The sequence below is a fragment of the Galleria mellonella genome, unplaced genomic scaffold (genome assembly GCF_026898425.1).
Source record: "Galleria mellonella isolate WM207_F2 unplaced genomic scaffold, CSIRO_AGI_GalMel_v1 utg312, whole genome shotgun sequence".
Classification (NCBI taxonomy): Eukaryota; Metazoa; Arthropoda; class Insecta; order Lepidoptera; family Pyralidae; genus Galleria; species Galleria mellonella.
The window spans coordinates 9,508,255-9,524,669 of NW_026442074.1; the positions used below are offsets into that span (position 1 = coordinate 9,508,255).

Sequence of the window (16,415 nt, forward strand, 5' to 3'; positions counted from 1 at the left end):
AAACAACTCAGTGAGGTGATAAATTTGATATAAAAAAACGTACAGTGAGCTTAAAGATAAAAATATTTTTTAACTTACAGCTCTTGCTCAACTTTGATAAGACACAATGAATCTTATATATTCATATCTCACGATTCTTTAATAAAGACATGATTGTATTACATTGTATTGTTAATTTAGCTCAGATTTCGAACTAATTAATTCAATTATAAATCATTGGAGATAAGGAACAATTTATTTAAATCATCAGTATTAACATTATTTTCCATTTCAATTCAAATTTTCAATTAAATAATCTATGTTTAGAAAAATTATAAAAGAGCCATTTATTTTACACGAGTATCATATTTTTATGTATTTTCACTTACTAAACAAACTGTAATTATAACAAAAAGGTTTTGGGTATTTATTACCAAATAACGCTCAAATTATTGAATGGATTTGAGGAAAATTTACTAATTAGAGAGAAAATTAATCCGCCTTCTTATTGAAACTTATTGGAATCATAAATCTACAAACAAGATATTTCAAGTGTAGGTGTTCAATTTATAATTTCTATATTAGATTACACAACGGGAGATCCAATTACAATTTTAAATTATGCATTACATTAATTACAAGTTTATTAAGCCCTTTATTGTGTAATAGTTTATTCATTGAACTATATAATGAAACGGTAAGGTCACTGACCACAAAGGCTGTTTGAAGGCGAATAGTTATATTATACTTACATACAATTATAATTGCTTCAAAGGCCACAACAATAATTTTCCACGGACTGATAAATAAATTAATTTTGCTTTTAAAGAACATATGTACGTACAGATTTCAAACCTCCATTTACATTCGAAATATGTTGAGCTGATATTGTGTCTCAAATATCACACACTGCTCTTACGTCTCGAGATCATCAAATTCTGTTACCTTCTCAAATGATATCTATTTATATTCATAATTAGATTCTGTTATAAATATTATAAGACATGTATTAAAATTTACAAAATTATGAGCACCTTATACAATTATATTCAAATGTAATATTAATAGTCTCTCGTATTATCTATGGATTGTCTTTGAGATTTTTTAAATTGAAAAGAGCCTTATTTGTTGGGCCTACTTTACCATATTGTCCACTTACGTTACCTTCGTATTATCCCAATATTGTCCAATAATTGATTTAGTCTAATATTTCACAAACACTTGCCAAATTTCTATTGTCCAATGAACAAGAGTGACAAATATTAACCTGATAATATTTTTAAGTATTTCTATTTTCGGCGATGAACCGCAAATCCAACTATTGCATTGCATGACAAACGGTTCTAAATTCTTCGAGTCTGCGTGACTGAAAAATACAACCTACCATGATACCTCTCTTGGAAAGTTAACGATCATATATTCAAACGAAAACGATACGAAACTGTTATTTTTTTCATATCTATCGAAATCGTGGTAGCGTCCAGCCTTGACCGTCAAATCCATTCAGAGTATTAACGCCGAACAGAAGAAATTTATGTCTACCATTGTCAGTGCTAATGTGCCCATCAATACTGCCATAAGTAATTAAATTGCTGTCTTTGCCTTGAAAAAAAAAATACGTACTGTGCGCACGGCGTCATTTAGTCTCGATAAATCAAACTAAATAAATATTTTTATTCTTGACTGCAGTCTATGTGCTAATAGAAACTGTTTATAGCTAGCGTCTACTACTTAAGAAAGGTAACACAGTTTATACATTCAGAACATAAACAATATTTGAAAGCGACATCTACCTACTTTCATCAATTTTTTCTATTTGTCAGAAACTCATAGGAAACACAGACGATCGACGTTTATGCATTAAAAGGTTTAAACATTTGACATTTGTGCTATGAAAGTAACAATTAATTATATATAAAAAAAAATACTTGGACATATATCTAATGATGTTGTATGAGTCATCTCGAGCTAGCAGCAACTGGGCCCACCCATATAATTTAAGTCTGACCAAGTTCGTTGCCCACGTTTTAAAATACCCACATCAACAGTCCAAAGATCCAGTTTGTCATGCTTTAGGGATCTGTTACGATTATTCGACGTTAAACCAGTACGTTCTTCGCAAAAAAGCTACATCAATCAAGAACAGATGAAAGACGATATGTTTTGTAGACAAAAAACATTGATAATATTTAAATTTAGAATGTGAAATCCCGTTTTTATAATACATTTTTATTTTCAACGGGAGTAAACCCTATACAATTGATACAGTAAAAGAAGTGTAATAACCATGTAACTAAAAATGTCTACGTACCTAATCGTTAGGTTTCTTCCTTCAACCTCATAAAACTACTAATAATGCAAGAGATTAATTTTTCAATTTAACGTATAAATTACTGTTTTAAAGAAGATTTTACAAAATCAATTTATACAATAAACGACCGAAATAGAAACATGAAATCATAATGAGAGCCAAATAAATCACAGCCTAGAATTCTGTTTTATAGTGTATTGTCACTTCAAGTGAACCTTTTTTTTAACTTCTGACATTTAATTGTTTTGTATACTAGCATTATTGGCACGTTTATCTTCTCATATCGGTAATACAACATATCAAATATAACTTTAAAATTGTTGTGTAAAAAAGCAGCGACTTCTTGTGCGAGCATAGTGTACTTGTAAAAAATATAAAAAATGTATTGAACGAAATATAGGACGAACTCGGGAATGAGTTTAATTAATTGCAAAAGAGCCATCAAAATCGATCGATCAAAGATAAGTATCTCATATTACATTCATAAAAAATACATGCAAATTTTGACCTTCTTTTCTATATTACTTAAATTTATAATAATAGTAGAATAAAAATATAACTATCCAAGAATTCGAATTAACGGAATTTAATACGCAACTCTCATATTTTTCTCTCTACATTAATTTCAGATTTCCAAAAGCAGGATTAGCAATTGCGTAAATATTTTTAAATTTTAAATCCATGTAAACATATTTAATAACGCATTTTAAGTTTTGACTGTGTAGCAACAGTACTGTTAGAGTTATCAAGATCTCCATGCTGTGCTGTGCTTTGAATTTTAACAATAAGTATACCGTAATATATGCGCGGTCATATAATACATACAAGTCCATTCTTGGACTTTGTACTAGAAACAAAAGACGTTCAAGGATATAAATGTTCAATGGTACAATTAAGTAATACAGACTAAAGCCAGTCTCATTTTATACTTATTCAATGAACAATTAAAGATCTATATTCAGTGATAACTGAATCAGAAATATTATGTTTGATAACAAATTTTGACACAATTTTTTAATTAGACCTTGCAGAATTGCGATCGATTATGAACTTTATGTAAACAATCTTTTAGTACAAAATATATCATGTATTATTAAAATTAGGAATAGAATTAATATTAAAATGTACATTATCACATTCTTGGGGTCTAAAAAGTAATATCAACTTCATAGTTTGAAAGTTATCCATTATTTTAATCTAAAACCTAGTTCTAATTGTGCAAGTGATTATTTTTAATACTGTATTGTTATTATAAAAAAAAAACTTCAATATATTTTTATAGGCAGGTGATTTTAAATAAATATATTACTCTACAATATAACAGATAAGTACCTGACTTAAAGAAACATCCGGCCATTCAACTTTATAATAAAAAGTAGCCGCGAGAAAACAGGTCATCGAAATTTTACCATTTACGTTGTGACCGAAGACTTACTACCTTCTATCAGTGTGGGAAAAAATGCACCAAAAGTAAAAGCAATGAAAAAAATCACTAATTCCGCAAGCGTGCACATACCTACCTGCTTAAAACAATTGAACCCGTTTCGTTCTCGCCTAAAATTCTTCGTCACGCCTCTACAAACCAACATTTACATCAACCACTCGAATTTCAACGCTAAATAGAAATGAAATGAGTTGATAATAATAAATTCTCAACTAAACTTTTCGTTCACCTCTAATTTATGCTTGTGCGAAATATTTTCACACATAGGCGTTAATTAAAATATTAAATGATCCTAAAAATGTGTACATTTTTTTGCAAAATGGAATTTGGCCATATCAACATAGAATTAATTGAAGTATGTGGTAATTTGGCTTTTGAAATATATAAATATATCCATATTATAATATTATTCACTAGCTAATCCTTCCGTTTTTGCCCACATAGTTAGAGGTAAAATGTGTTTAGCATATAATCTATCTTTACGAAACATTGAAATCCGTAGTATTTAAACTTTCACATTTGTAATATTAGCAGGATAACTATCAAATGAAATATTGTATTTACAAAGAACTCTTTGGAAATAATTGAAAAGCATTAAAATGTAACAACAGATTTAATTAACTATAACTACTGATATCCAGGTAAGCAATCTAGATATATAAATAAATATGGCAAGATTATTACAAATTTAAATTATTGAAATGTGGTTGAACTCACTAACTGTATATTCATTGATAATGCAACATACATACATAATGTCAATAGGCGCATTTTAATATGTGAATGAACTTCAAAAGCTGTTTACAATCATTCCTAATTCAATACATTTATATTAGAATAACAATTAAAGTATTCAAATTATTTTCATTATGATATATTTTTAGACATCAAATGAACTATTGATTAAGAAATAAAAATGACAAGCGTTTAAATCTAATAGATCGTGACTCAATCATCAATCAAGATTATGCTTTCGTATGATCTAATAATGAACTTTGGAAAGTTTCAACTTATTTTACTATAGAAAGTTATGACGATAATTTTTCAAAACCATCTCCAACCGGATCTCTATCTTTGTCTTAAGATAAAGCTCGGAATATTTCACAAGTAGCAAGTGAAATAAAACTTATAATAACAGTGTTTAAGAAAAATCACTACCTGTGATTTTGATGCATGAAATTATTCTTTCAAATCACTATAGATTTAACACATGTGAAATTATTGTAATAATAAAAAATATCATTTTAAATGAACGAATGAATTGTTTGCAATCATTCCATGCCTATTAAAGATATCTAAAATTAACGACTTGTTGATTTACAAACAATTACAAGACTTCCTATATCCCCAGTTTTGAATAGCGAAATACCAACATTAATCTTTGTTATTCTTGTATCGACTCCGCCCACGTTGACTTCAGGTTTCCAGCTTCGTGATCTATTTGAATGATGCGTCATGACATTACGGAATCGTTAATCATCGTACGGTAATTTATAAATATCTCACCTAACACACTTGCTCAAAATTAACAGACGCAAGCCTAAAACAATATTACTTGTGGAAAAATTTAATTATTTAGTCCCATTAAATTTAATATACAGAATGGAATCAAAATCGTTATGGGTAAAACAAAAAACTTACTCGTGATATAGAATATTATTATATGAAAAACTTCATTTTTTGTATAATGCAGAGACAAACTAGCATGCGTCTTAACTAATTGGGTAAAGGACCACCGCATGAGCACTCGAAATGCCAGAGGAATTAAGAATATGCTATCGCCCTTTTAAAAAGTAATATGCTCTTTTTTTGAAGGTTCGGAAATTCTGCTGCTGGAAGATGATTCCGAAGCATGGTAGTTCGTGGAAGAAAGTGCAAGAAGTTTCGTATATCAATAGTTAAAATTATTTCACAAAAAAGGCTTTAACGGTGACAAAACTAATAACTTTGATTTAAAAACTAAATTACTGTACCAATATTGATAAAATAATTAATATAAATAATTGATCAAAGTATATCCTTTCAGATAATAAATAAATTTTCAGAGAAAATAATCAGTTCAGAACTGAGGAACTTGAAAGGTAATAAACATAAAAAAAATACAATCCAATTGAGAACCTCGTTCTTTTTGAAGTCAGAATAAGAAAACTAAAAACGTCAATTTTTTAATTTCTCCTATACTAACTGAACAGCTGAATGCTCCTTGTTAATATGGAAAGCTCAAAATTTTTGTAGTTTCTCGACTCAGGTTTCTTTGGTGAAATTTCTCTAGAAGAGCACTCCTCTCAAAAGATGCTAAAGATTTGGTTTTCATCTTATATAGATATTCCTAATAATAAAGTTATTCATAAATATAGTATTATTATAAAATTTAATGCGGTCTATACTGTTTCACAGAAAACTTTACGCTTTGTTCAATATAAAATAGCGTTTACATGAAAGTTCAATGAATAAGATTTTTCATTTCCATTGTGTTCCATTTCTTCTATTTGTATACATTCGTCTATTTCTCAACACGTGTTCCACTTTACAAATACACACTGGAGGTAAATCACAGAATGCATTCCAAACATTCGACCACTCATTTAGATAGTAGAAATGTGAAATGCTAGAAAGTCACTTTAGCTAGCTGATACCGCCATTAGTATTGCTCAATATAACGGCAGCACTTAAGGTATTTTATAATAAACATTCCACTTATCCTATTGCATTATTTGCATTTCACTCAGATACAGAATCTGTTTTAGGCTTTTTCTCTATTTCATCTAATTGTTGCTTGATATGATTATGCTTATGTATTTGATAAAATTTATATTTTATTAAAAAATATAAAAGAAAAACTACTTTCAAGACATACCATAATTGCTATTATCATAATATTATACAGTTAGGTAATTGTAGAAAGAGAAAAAAAAGGTGAAAGCCAAGTATTAAATGTAGACGCTTTAAGTACACTACATGTTGCAATGAATAAAGAGCAAATTATTATGTAAATGAAGTATCGTATTAAAATACAAACAGATTCGTACGCTAAACATAATTTATTCATATATCAAACAAACATATGAATGAACGTCGTAAACATACTGACGTATGTTTTGACAACATAATAGCCAAGATAAATAAAATCTAACACAGTTCACACACTGATAAGATTAAAAAAATAAATACACTGACGTGTAATATTTCATTCATTTTTATAATATATTATTGGCTAAAACATAAGCAAATATCTACATTTGCCACAAATTGCTTAAGTATAATCTATTCGAATATACCCCATATAGAAGGTAAACCAGTTTTGGTATATTATCTCAGAAACGTTTCCAAAATAAAGGTAATCGATTATTAATTTGTACTACTGTTGGACAACAGTAGAGTGTCTTTTACTTAATTATTTGTTTATCTATATTTTCATTAGGTTCTATGATACATGATCTAATCTCTTAGTCTGGGTCATTGACTTCGAGAAGAATAGTTGCATGAATCTCATAAATTTTTAACTGAAAATGGTCATTTATCTCGCCAACATGCTATATCGAATGTAATAGTTTTAAACTACTCCAATAATTTCAATTAGATAGAAACATCTGTCATACTCTAACCATTCATTGGATACATGAAGTGCTTTTAACCCCGTAAATATAGTTCTTGACACAGTTTGCACCCAATATCAATTGAACGAGGCCTGCACAATGTCTTTGTCAAGGAATTGAAAAATACTGATATCAATGAGTTATGTTTATTCTATATTGACCTAATTTTCACGACCTCTCTACTTACGCGAAGCAATGATGCTATGTAATAGTCCAACCATTACCATTTGGTTTTACTCAATCATGACACGAAAACGTTCGAGTTGCGTAATTCGGGAATGTTTTTTTCTGTTAACAACTGAGTTTTTGTGGAGAATTCATTCAATAACAATAATATATTGGTCTATATTTATGTCCGTCCTAGATGTTCCTTATGGGTCGAGAAACTTTGTAATGTATGGCTTACAGATACATAATCTTGATTTGATTGTAAATAAAACAAACTATACGGTACTTAGTTGTGAATCTCACTTTATGAATCTACTAGCTTTTACTCACGACTTTATCTGCGTGACAAAGATAAAAAGTAGCCTGTATCCTTCTCCACCCTATAAAGTACGTATATACCAACTTTCATTATAAGACGCTACAATGTGACAAACAAAATCACTTTCACAATTATAATATCGGTAAAAGTATTGAAATTGAATTTTACATAACATAATAGTGATATTAAAAAAAAAAACATTAATGTTTTAACCGTCACAAATAGCAAATGTGACAAGAATATTGTAGTTAAGTATAATGCAGAATGATTTTGATAAACGACTCTCTCTGGCAATCTTTGAAGTTACATGCCAAAAGGTGTGACAATTTGATTTTTGAATACGCTTTATATTAAAGAGACAATTCCAAAAGGAAATATGACGTATTCTATTGCGATAGAAGTTATTTTTATTAATCCCATCAGGCAGGGTGCTTTTAACAACAGAAATAAGCGGTCAAGAACGCCTTACGAAATATACTCTACATGTGTATTACAGACATAGTGTTGTAAAGTGTACTTTTGTTCCGTACTAACAACAGTAAAAGGATTTTGCAATATCTGTAATTAACAATTTTTACTCCAATTAAGTTTACCATTAGGGAGTTTTGCTAGTAGGTGTCACGCTTGGCAGGTGGTTTGGCAACTGCATTAAGGCTTTCAATAATGTTTTAAGTGGAACATTACTGCCCGTCCTTAGAACATAAGTTCCCTCAGTTTTTTTTTTTTTTTGATGGGTGAAAATGGTATGGTAACCCCGTCTACACTAACGGGATACGCTGGCGGAGCACCAGTGAAGGGTGATAGATGAAAATGAAAACAGGCCAGTTAGCCCATCATGATGAATTCATAAGGAATTAACCATGATAGTTTCCAGGGGGAACCGCGTGGAGGTCGCCCTGGTTAGGTATATTGCTAGCAATGGGATTCTCAGTCTCCATTACTAACAATCCCTTCCCCCCCCCCCCCCCAAGTTCCCTTAGTTGCCTCTTACAATACCTATGGGAAAGATAAGAGTGGACTATTCTATGCTGGGACCACACAGCCAATCGTTGGATGCAGGTGGTTCAAGATCGCTCCTTATGGCAGTCTATTGAGGAGGCCTATGTTCAACAATAGACAGACAACAACTGATATGATAAATCCAGTTATGAAAATGAATAACTTTCATGCAACCTAGTTTATGCATAGTACAAAAACAATTAATATAAATTAAAAAAAAAAATAGGTAAAGGTAAAACATGCATTTTTTGTACCAGTACACGGTATATCCCCGTATTTAAATAACATGCATTTTCCTTGTAATACAAATTTGTATATAAACTACATATCATTAGACAGACGCAAATGTAATAAGTAATTCAGGCATTAAAAAACCGGTCAAATGCGAATCTAACTCAGTCGGTGCGCACCGAGGACTCCATGCAAATTTTAATTGAAAAAAATTGTGATGTAATTACAAATTTACAATTTTGAGGTTTCCCATTTACTTGTACTGTATAACATAACTTCTTGTCAAAATTCATGATTCTAGGTCATAGTATCCTATACGTTTTGATTCCCTCGCAAATGTTAAAATATATTTATAGAGGGGAATGGGATTGTTAGTACTAGAGACCGAGAATCCCATTGCTAGTGATATACCCAACCAGGTCGACCTCCTCGCGGTTCCTCTTGGAAACTATCATGGTTAATTCCTGATGAAATCATGATGGGCTAACTGGCCTGTTTTCATTTTCATCGATCACCCTTCACTGGTGCTCCACCAGCGTATACGGGTAGCGCAGGTGGAGCTGCATAATATAAAAAGAAATAATTAAAATGTTATATAAATATATTCTATATATATAAAAAAAAAACATATTTTCAACTTTCATCCATCCTAAAAAAAAATATTTATAGAAGATAATCGATGGATTTGTGGTCGAGCAGTAAGTCATTATAATGACGACACATACCTTTTGATTGCGTGTACTTAGAAGTTTGATTTTTTCACAACTTCAAGGAATTGCAGACTTGAGTATTTTGGTATTAATTTCCACTTGATACCTACACGCGTTCCTGTGAGAATGGGTTTTGATAGACAGACAATAAAATGATCCTATAAAAGTAATATTTTCCTTTTAAGTTACAACATCCTATAAATATTTAAAGACCAATAACAAAATGTTTAATAAAATGATTGTGAAAGCAGTAAAATGATTAGATTATAAGATGTTTGCATATATATAAACATATATAGTAAAAGCTATGAGATCACCAGTTAATTCTTCATAGTATTATTATCGTACCATTTATTTATTGCTAGTTATATCCCGCGATTTCGACCTGGTTTTGAATAGCCTTCCTCAAGAAATGAGGTAATGAATGCAAAAAAGAATTAATCAAATCCGGCTGGTAGTTTCAAAGACATTCAAACAAACAAACTCTTCAGTTTTGTATATTAGTATATATTATGCAATTGTTAAGAATGTGGAGTTAATACTCATAAACGCTATTGAACTGATTTGTCTTCTTCTTTTAAGATTAATTTTTAATACATTAGACAGAGACAAAACACGCTGATATTTAAAATAGGTTTACAGTACCACTACGACTGCAGTATATGAATTGTTTTCGTAAAATAAAATATTAACATACAATAATTAATTAATAATTTGATTTCTTCCAAATTACAACATCGATTACAACTGTGTATAAACAATGTTAATTAATTAAATACAATTAAATACACATTAATAAATTCATACAACCAGTAAAATTTAAACGGTGTTAATTTTTACTGTAATGATGTCTGACTAATATTTAATGCAAACTAATATTATAAATAGGAAAAGTTTGTTTATTAACCGAGTTAAAAAAAAACAATTATATAAATTTATATATTTTAAATTACCAGCTGACAGTACACCATTAGCTGGTAATTTCCACGGCGTCGCCTAAGTACTTTGTTTTCAAAATAGCATGCAAGACCAAGGTGTTTTAATAAAACACTAGTTTGATAATAAATTAATTGAGTACATAAAATTCTTTAACATTATAACAAAGTACATACCGAGTCAAATCCAAAACAAAATGCAAGATTATAATTGGTCCAGCACTAAACTCTCATTTTTCAAGGTTAACAACAACTTTATTTATTCCAGGAAATAAGTTTCTACTATCACTTCACTATGCCAAAGCTGGCAACAAGGTTTTTATGATAGTAAACACTATCTGTACTTATAACTGTGAGATTAAAATAGGATACTTACTATTCACAATTTAATAAAATGAAGTTAATATTGCGAACGATTTAAACCTGATAAAGGTGTGCGTTATTAATCAACTTTAAAAAGAAGAGTATCCTTTCAGATATAAAAAGAATTTTCAAACATTAAAAAAATACAAATAAATTGAAAACCTTTCTTGAAGTCGGTTGAAAAGGAGAATAATCGCGAATTACAACGCACTTAAATCTTCTAAGATGTCACCTTCGTCTTTCACAAAGTAGGTAATTCTACATGACGTCATTCTTTATTCTAAAATCATCATTCATTAATGCACCGTCATTGTATAAGATTTTAATGTTTATTTAGTAAAGTTCGAATCACGTCTTTGTTTATTTTTTATAAATCTCTTTGGGTATTTGGACTTTACGTTATAATTTTAGATTTTTTTTGTTAGTGTTATTATTTCGAGATTAATATAAACATGCCAGTAAATCCTTACTGGCATTTTTTTTTAATGGATGATAATAGAATGGTAACCCCACCCGCGCTATCGGTATACACCGGCGGGGCACCAGTGAAGGATGATAGGTGAGTATGAAGCAGGTCAGTTAGCCCATCGTGACGAATTCAACAAAGATTTTTCACGATGGTTTCCAGGGGAAACCACGTGGAGGTTGTCCTGATAGGACATATTGCTAGCAATGGGGCTGTCAATCTCCATTGCTAACAATCCCTTTCCCCCCTGCCAGTAAGGATTAGTTTAAGCAAGAAACGCCAATAGTGTGTCCATAGCATTACTGATATTATATACAGCTTGAACGGTTTATTCCACTCGTCTGCTATTGACCCACTATGCAGTTCATTACTATTTTCGATAAATTTATCGTTCGCGTTTGAGATTTATGTTACTTTCCGTGCCGTTTTCTTTTTAATTTATTCGTTTATTTACAAGATTAGTCTATAAATTGTCATCTATATAAATTTTAATATCAGCATTTTGCAATTAGATAATAAATATTTTAACGACGCTGATGAAAAACTGAAGTAAAATAAAAAATTTGCAAATAATGAGACACGTATGCACTAACGAAGATAAATTTTATAATGTTGCACGACTAGTAATAGGTATAATGTTTAAACAATTGGCAGTTAAAACAAACTTTATGAACACCCAGTTGCAGAGACAAGCTCACATGGTAACCAAACAACTATGATCAATTTGTGAAAAATACGTAAACATACGAAAGGAAATCATGTAAATAATGATATAGTAATATTTTAAAAGAAACTTGACATGATAATAGTGAGAAAAGAACACAAATGACGTTCTTTTCTACAAGTAGTGAGTGGATTAGATAATTTATTGTTACGTCATAAGTATTACATTTTTCTGCATCACATACATATGAGAAAAAAATAGAGAAATTTTAATGACATTTGAGATAAATAAACGATAAATTCTTCACAATACAAACAACAATCTTTATAACATTTTAAAACATAGCAATTGAATCGACGTATTCATTTGTACTAATTTAGATTATCATTCTTCAAAATTAGACTCAGTATTGAGATCATAAACTTTATGTGTAGACTTAGTACTTAATAGTTACAAAGATATTTTTCGTGATAAGGATTTTCTAATTATATTATGTCTGTTCTACACAGCATTATTTATTGTCATATCCCCATTTACAATATTCATTCTTATTCATTGAATCACTATGTGATTAATTATCATTGTATATGACAATGACAATGATGTTTGCTGCTTGCATAGTAACTGATTAAATAATTCAAGATAATATAAACGAATATCATGCTTCGCCGCCAGTCTAGGTACACATATTAAACTTATATTAAACTACTTCATTATTAAGTATAATTTAATAAAAGATAACACCAAATCAAATTAATGATAAGATTTAAAATGGAATTTTACATTCGCCCTAAAACTTTCCAACAATGGATATTGCTACAACCCAGCCAATTGCCAAATCAAATTCACACAGACCTTTGTCCAAGACTGTTGCAGCGTTTCTTACAATTGGTCGGGTACAATTATTTGGGGTCAACTAGATTTGTATGAATCATTAGTTCAGTGAGAACCGCTTTGTAGGTATTATCACACTGAACATCTCAACAAAAAAGATTTGAAGCAAATAAAATTTAAGTAATAAATAATATATATCAGGATAAAGCATATAAATCGTCCAGCAACAGGATAAAAGTACATGAAGCAAGAAATGTATATTATGGATAAAGACCTTTGACATTGGCTCTATATCTACCTCGCAAATGACTTGGCGGGAAGATAGATAAATGTAAATCAGAACACGACCATATATGGCCTGATTACAAGAAGCATTTTAGACATTAAATTAAAATTACTAATAGAGAGGATGTTTAAGTATAAACAAACCGTTCAACGCGCGACCGTTAATGAGTTCTGAAGAAACGATCAAACTCATTTGGATTGTAAAGAGTTTAAAGTAAAACGTTGTGTTGTACAACACGAGTTGTTGCCACTACTAAAAGTAATCAATTGGGCCATAAAGCCAAAAACATGTATTACAAATAACAACGTTAATGCTATTAAATTACACATTACGGTTAGTTTTGTAAATTGCAATAAGGTAGCCGTATTACAAATAAACTGAATCAGATCATTATCTAAATTTCTAAATTGTACATTGTCTAATTTGCTATTTACAAAATATTTGTAAATAGCATAAACTATATTAAACAACTTTCTAGTCATAAATTATTGCAATTTTACGATTACTCCCATAAAAATTCATCGTGCACGAATAATGTTTAGATTTCTTCATAGGTTTTAACAAGTATTTACTGAAGGTTCGTTTTAATATAATTGCTTTTGATTTTAATATTTTTTACTTCAAATTAGATCTCTCTAGGTATTTTTAAAATTTTTAGTATTGTATTTGTTTAGAAAATTTAGATGGTTACACATTTAAATGAAATAGTGCGTTCACTCTTACATCTGACTACCGTTACGATGTTCGGTACATTTTTTTTTTATTTCAATAACATCGAAAAAAAAAACAGAATGAACCGCAGACAGAGTATCATGTGGTGAAACGTAACATCAACTTACATTGCGAAAAGCTGGATTATCCAACATATTGTCTTTATCAAACATTTCTGTTGGCATTATATATAAAATTACAATGTGAACTTTCGAGCACGAGTAACAGTATTTTTCTTGAGTCGTAAATTATCGAAAGTCTTACAATCCACCATAAAGATCTCAGGTAGCTGTACTCACAGACACTAATAGTCTAATAATACTGTGCATTTTGGCTCTATCCCAACTTGGGGATAGTGTACCTACCTGACAACAAATGAACTTTCAAAGTTGTGACCGGATTTCAAATGGTTTTGTTTGATTATTCCTAACGATAGATGTTTTGGGCTAACGTCGTCTTGTTTTAAAAGGCTGTTTGGAAATAATGTTACTTGTATCATCCAAAAAATGTTCATTTTGTAAGAAACGTTATTAGAAATTTTGTGTCTCAAAATGAATTTCCTTTTAAGTTTTATAACAGGATATAATAAATTATAACCAGACGGTGTGCAATTTAGATGTAAATATTCGAGTAGAACAGAGGCAAAGGTGAAATATTGCGAAACAGACTCATTAGGCGTTGATATTTGGTTGTTGTATTAACTGATTTCTTATTCGTTTATAAAATTTACAACCTTGATTTAATTGTTATTGTAATTAACCATTTATATTTTTAAAATATCCTGGTATATAATAATTTAAAACTTATAAAAAACTAACTACAAAAACTTATAAACTACCAGGCAAGTATAAAGTTTTGAGAGCTTACCGATTAGATATTGTCCTAAGTCCAGGTCGTCGACAGAAAACTAACAGCGCCAACGAGTTTGCCGCCGTGGACACCAAGAAAAGCGCTAGGAGTACTATCTCCTTAACGAGCCGGTCCCTCGCTTCCATTCCCTCTGACATCAACGTTTGTCCAGGAGACACGAGAGTAGGCTGTTCCATTCTATAGTCATCACTAAACCACTATCACTTGCAACTAAACACTCTCAGTTCGAATTCCGAATACACTGCAGTTGTTAGTCGCGTAAAGTTTTGAGAACACGCAGTCGTGAGGCCGCGTCTTTCTCGTAGCGCTGTCGAATGACAACTGGGCGACGATCGTTTGGTCCGTTGCGATGGTGAACCGTCGCTTGTTAACCCCCACTCTTCGAGCCGGTTTTACTACGATCGCAAAACTCGAACGGCCATTCATTTCAAAAGACTCTTTCAATGCTCCTGGTAAATCTTGGCAGGAAATCGTAATTTTAATTATAGTTTATGTTCAGTGGTAAAACATAAATCACATCTCCAAATTTCGCCATAACGTTTCTTGGCAGATTTGAATGGAAACTTTAAACAGATAGATGATTGTTTAAGAACATTATAATTAAAGAATATAAAATAAATCACAAGCGGGGGAAAGGGATTGTTAGTAATGGAGACTGAGAATCCTATTGCTAGCAATATACCCAACCAGGTCGACCTCCTTGCGGTTCCCCCTGGAAACTATCACGGATAATTCCTGATGAATTCATCATGATGGGCTAACTGGCCTGTTTTCATTCTCACCTATTACCCTTCACTGGTGCTCCGCCAGCGTATCCCGTTAGCGCAGGCGGGGTTGCCATGCCATTTTCACGCATGAAAAATAAATTATCACAAGCATACTTAAATACGAGGTTTGTCCGGAAAGTACGTATAAAAGTTTTTTAAAAATTTTATTTTACAATTATTCAGGTAAATCAATTTTATCCCCTTCAAAGTACTCCCCCTGTGACATAATGCACTTGTGCCAACGCCGTTTCCACTGTGAGAAGGCTCCTTGAAAGTCCTCTGGTTGTAGGTTTCTCAGCTGCCCCGTCGTAGCTTTTTTTATCTCATTTATGTCCCCCAAATGCCGCCCCCGAAGTACCAATTTGGTTTTTGGGAACAAGAAGAAGTCACACGGGGCCAAATCCGGCGAATAGGGGGTGTTCGGTCACCGTAATGGAATTTTTACTCAAAAACTCACGGAACGATCTTGGCGCAAATTTTTTTCATTTGAAGTTCGTTTCTTAGAATTTCGTGGACCACGGTTTTGCCCAAATTAAGCTCTTCAGCCACCTGTCTGACCGTTAAACGACGGTCCCCATTAACACAAGTTCGAATTCTTTCCACGTTTTCGTCGGAATGTGAAGTGGAAGGACGTCCTGAACGTGGGTCATCTTGAACGCTTTTTCGGCCCTCTCTGAATCTTTTTAGCCACTTGTGGACGGTTGGTTCCTTCACAGCATCATCCCCATAAACTGTTCTGAGATCGGCAAAAATTTCACGGCC

At 31.2% G+C, this 16,415-nt stretch overlaps 1 protein-coding gene across 1 annotated transcript in view; it reads right to left on the reverse strand.

The window, feature by feature from the left end:
* LOC113515108 (5-hydroxytryptamine receptor 1A-alpha) overlaps nt 1–15,226 on the reverse strand; it is a 43,591-nt gene extending 28,365 nt beyond the window's left edge. The window contains exon 1 of the mRNA XM_026899254.3: nt 14,884–15,226. Within this exon, the coding sequence (XP_026755055.1) occupies nt 14,884–15,062 (179 nt within the window). The 5' untranslated portion in view covers nt 15,063–15,226. The remainder of the gene's footprint in view (nt 1–14,883) is intronic.
* Between the last annotated feature and the right edge of the window lie 1,189 nt (nt 15,227–16,415).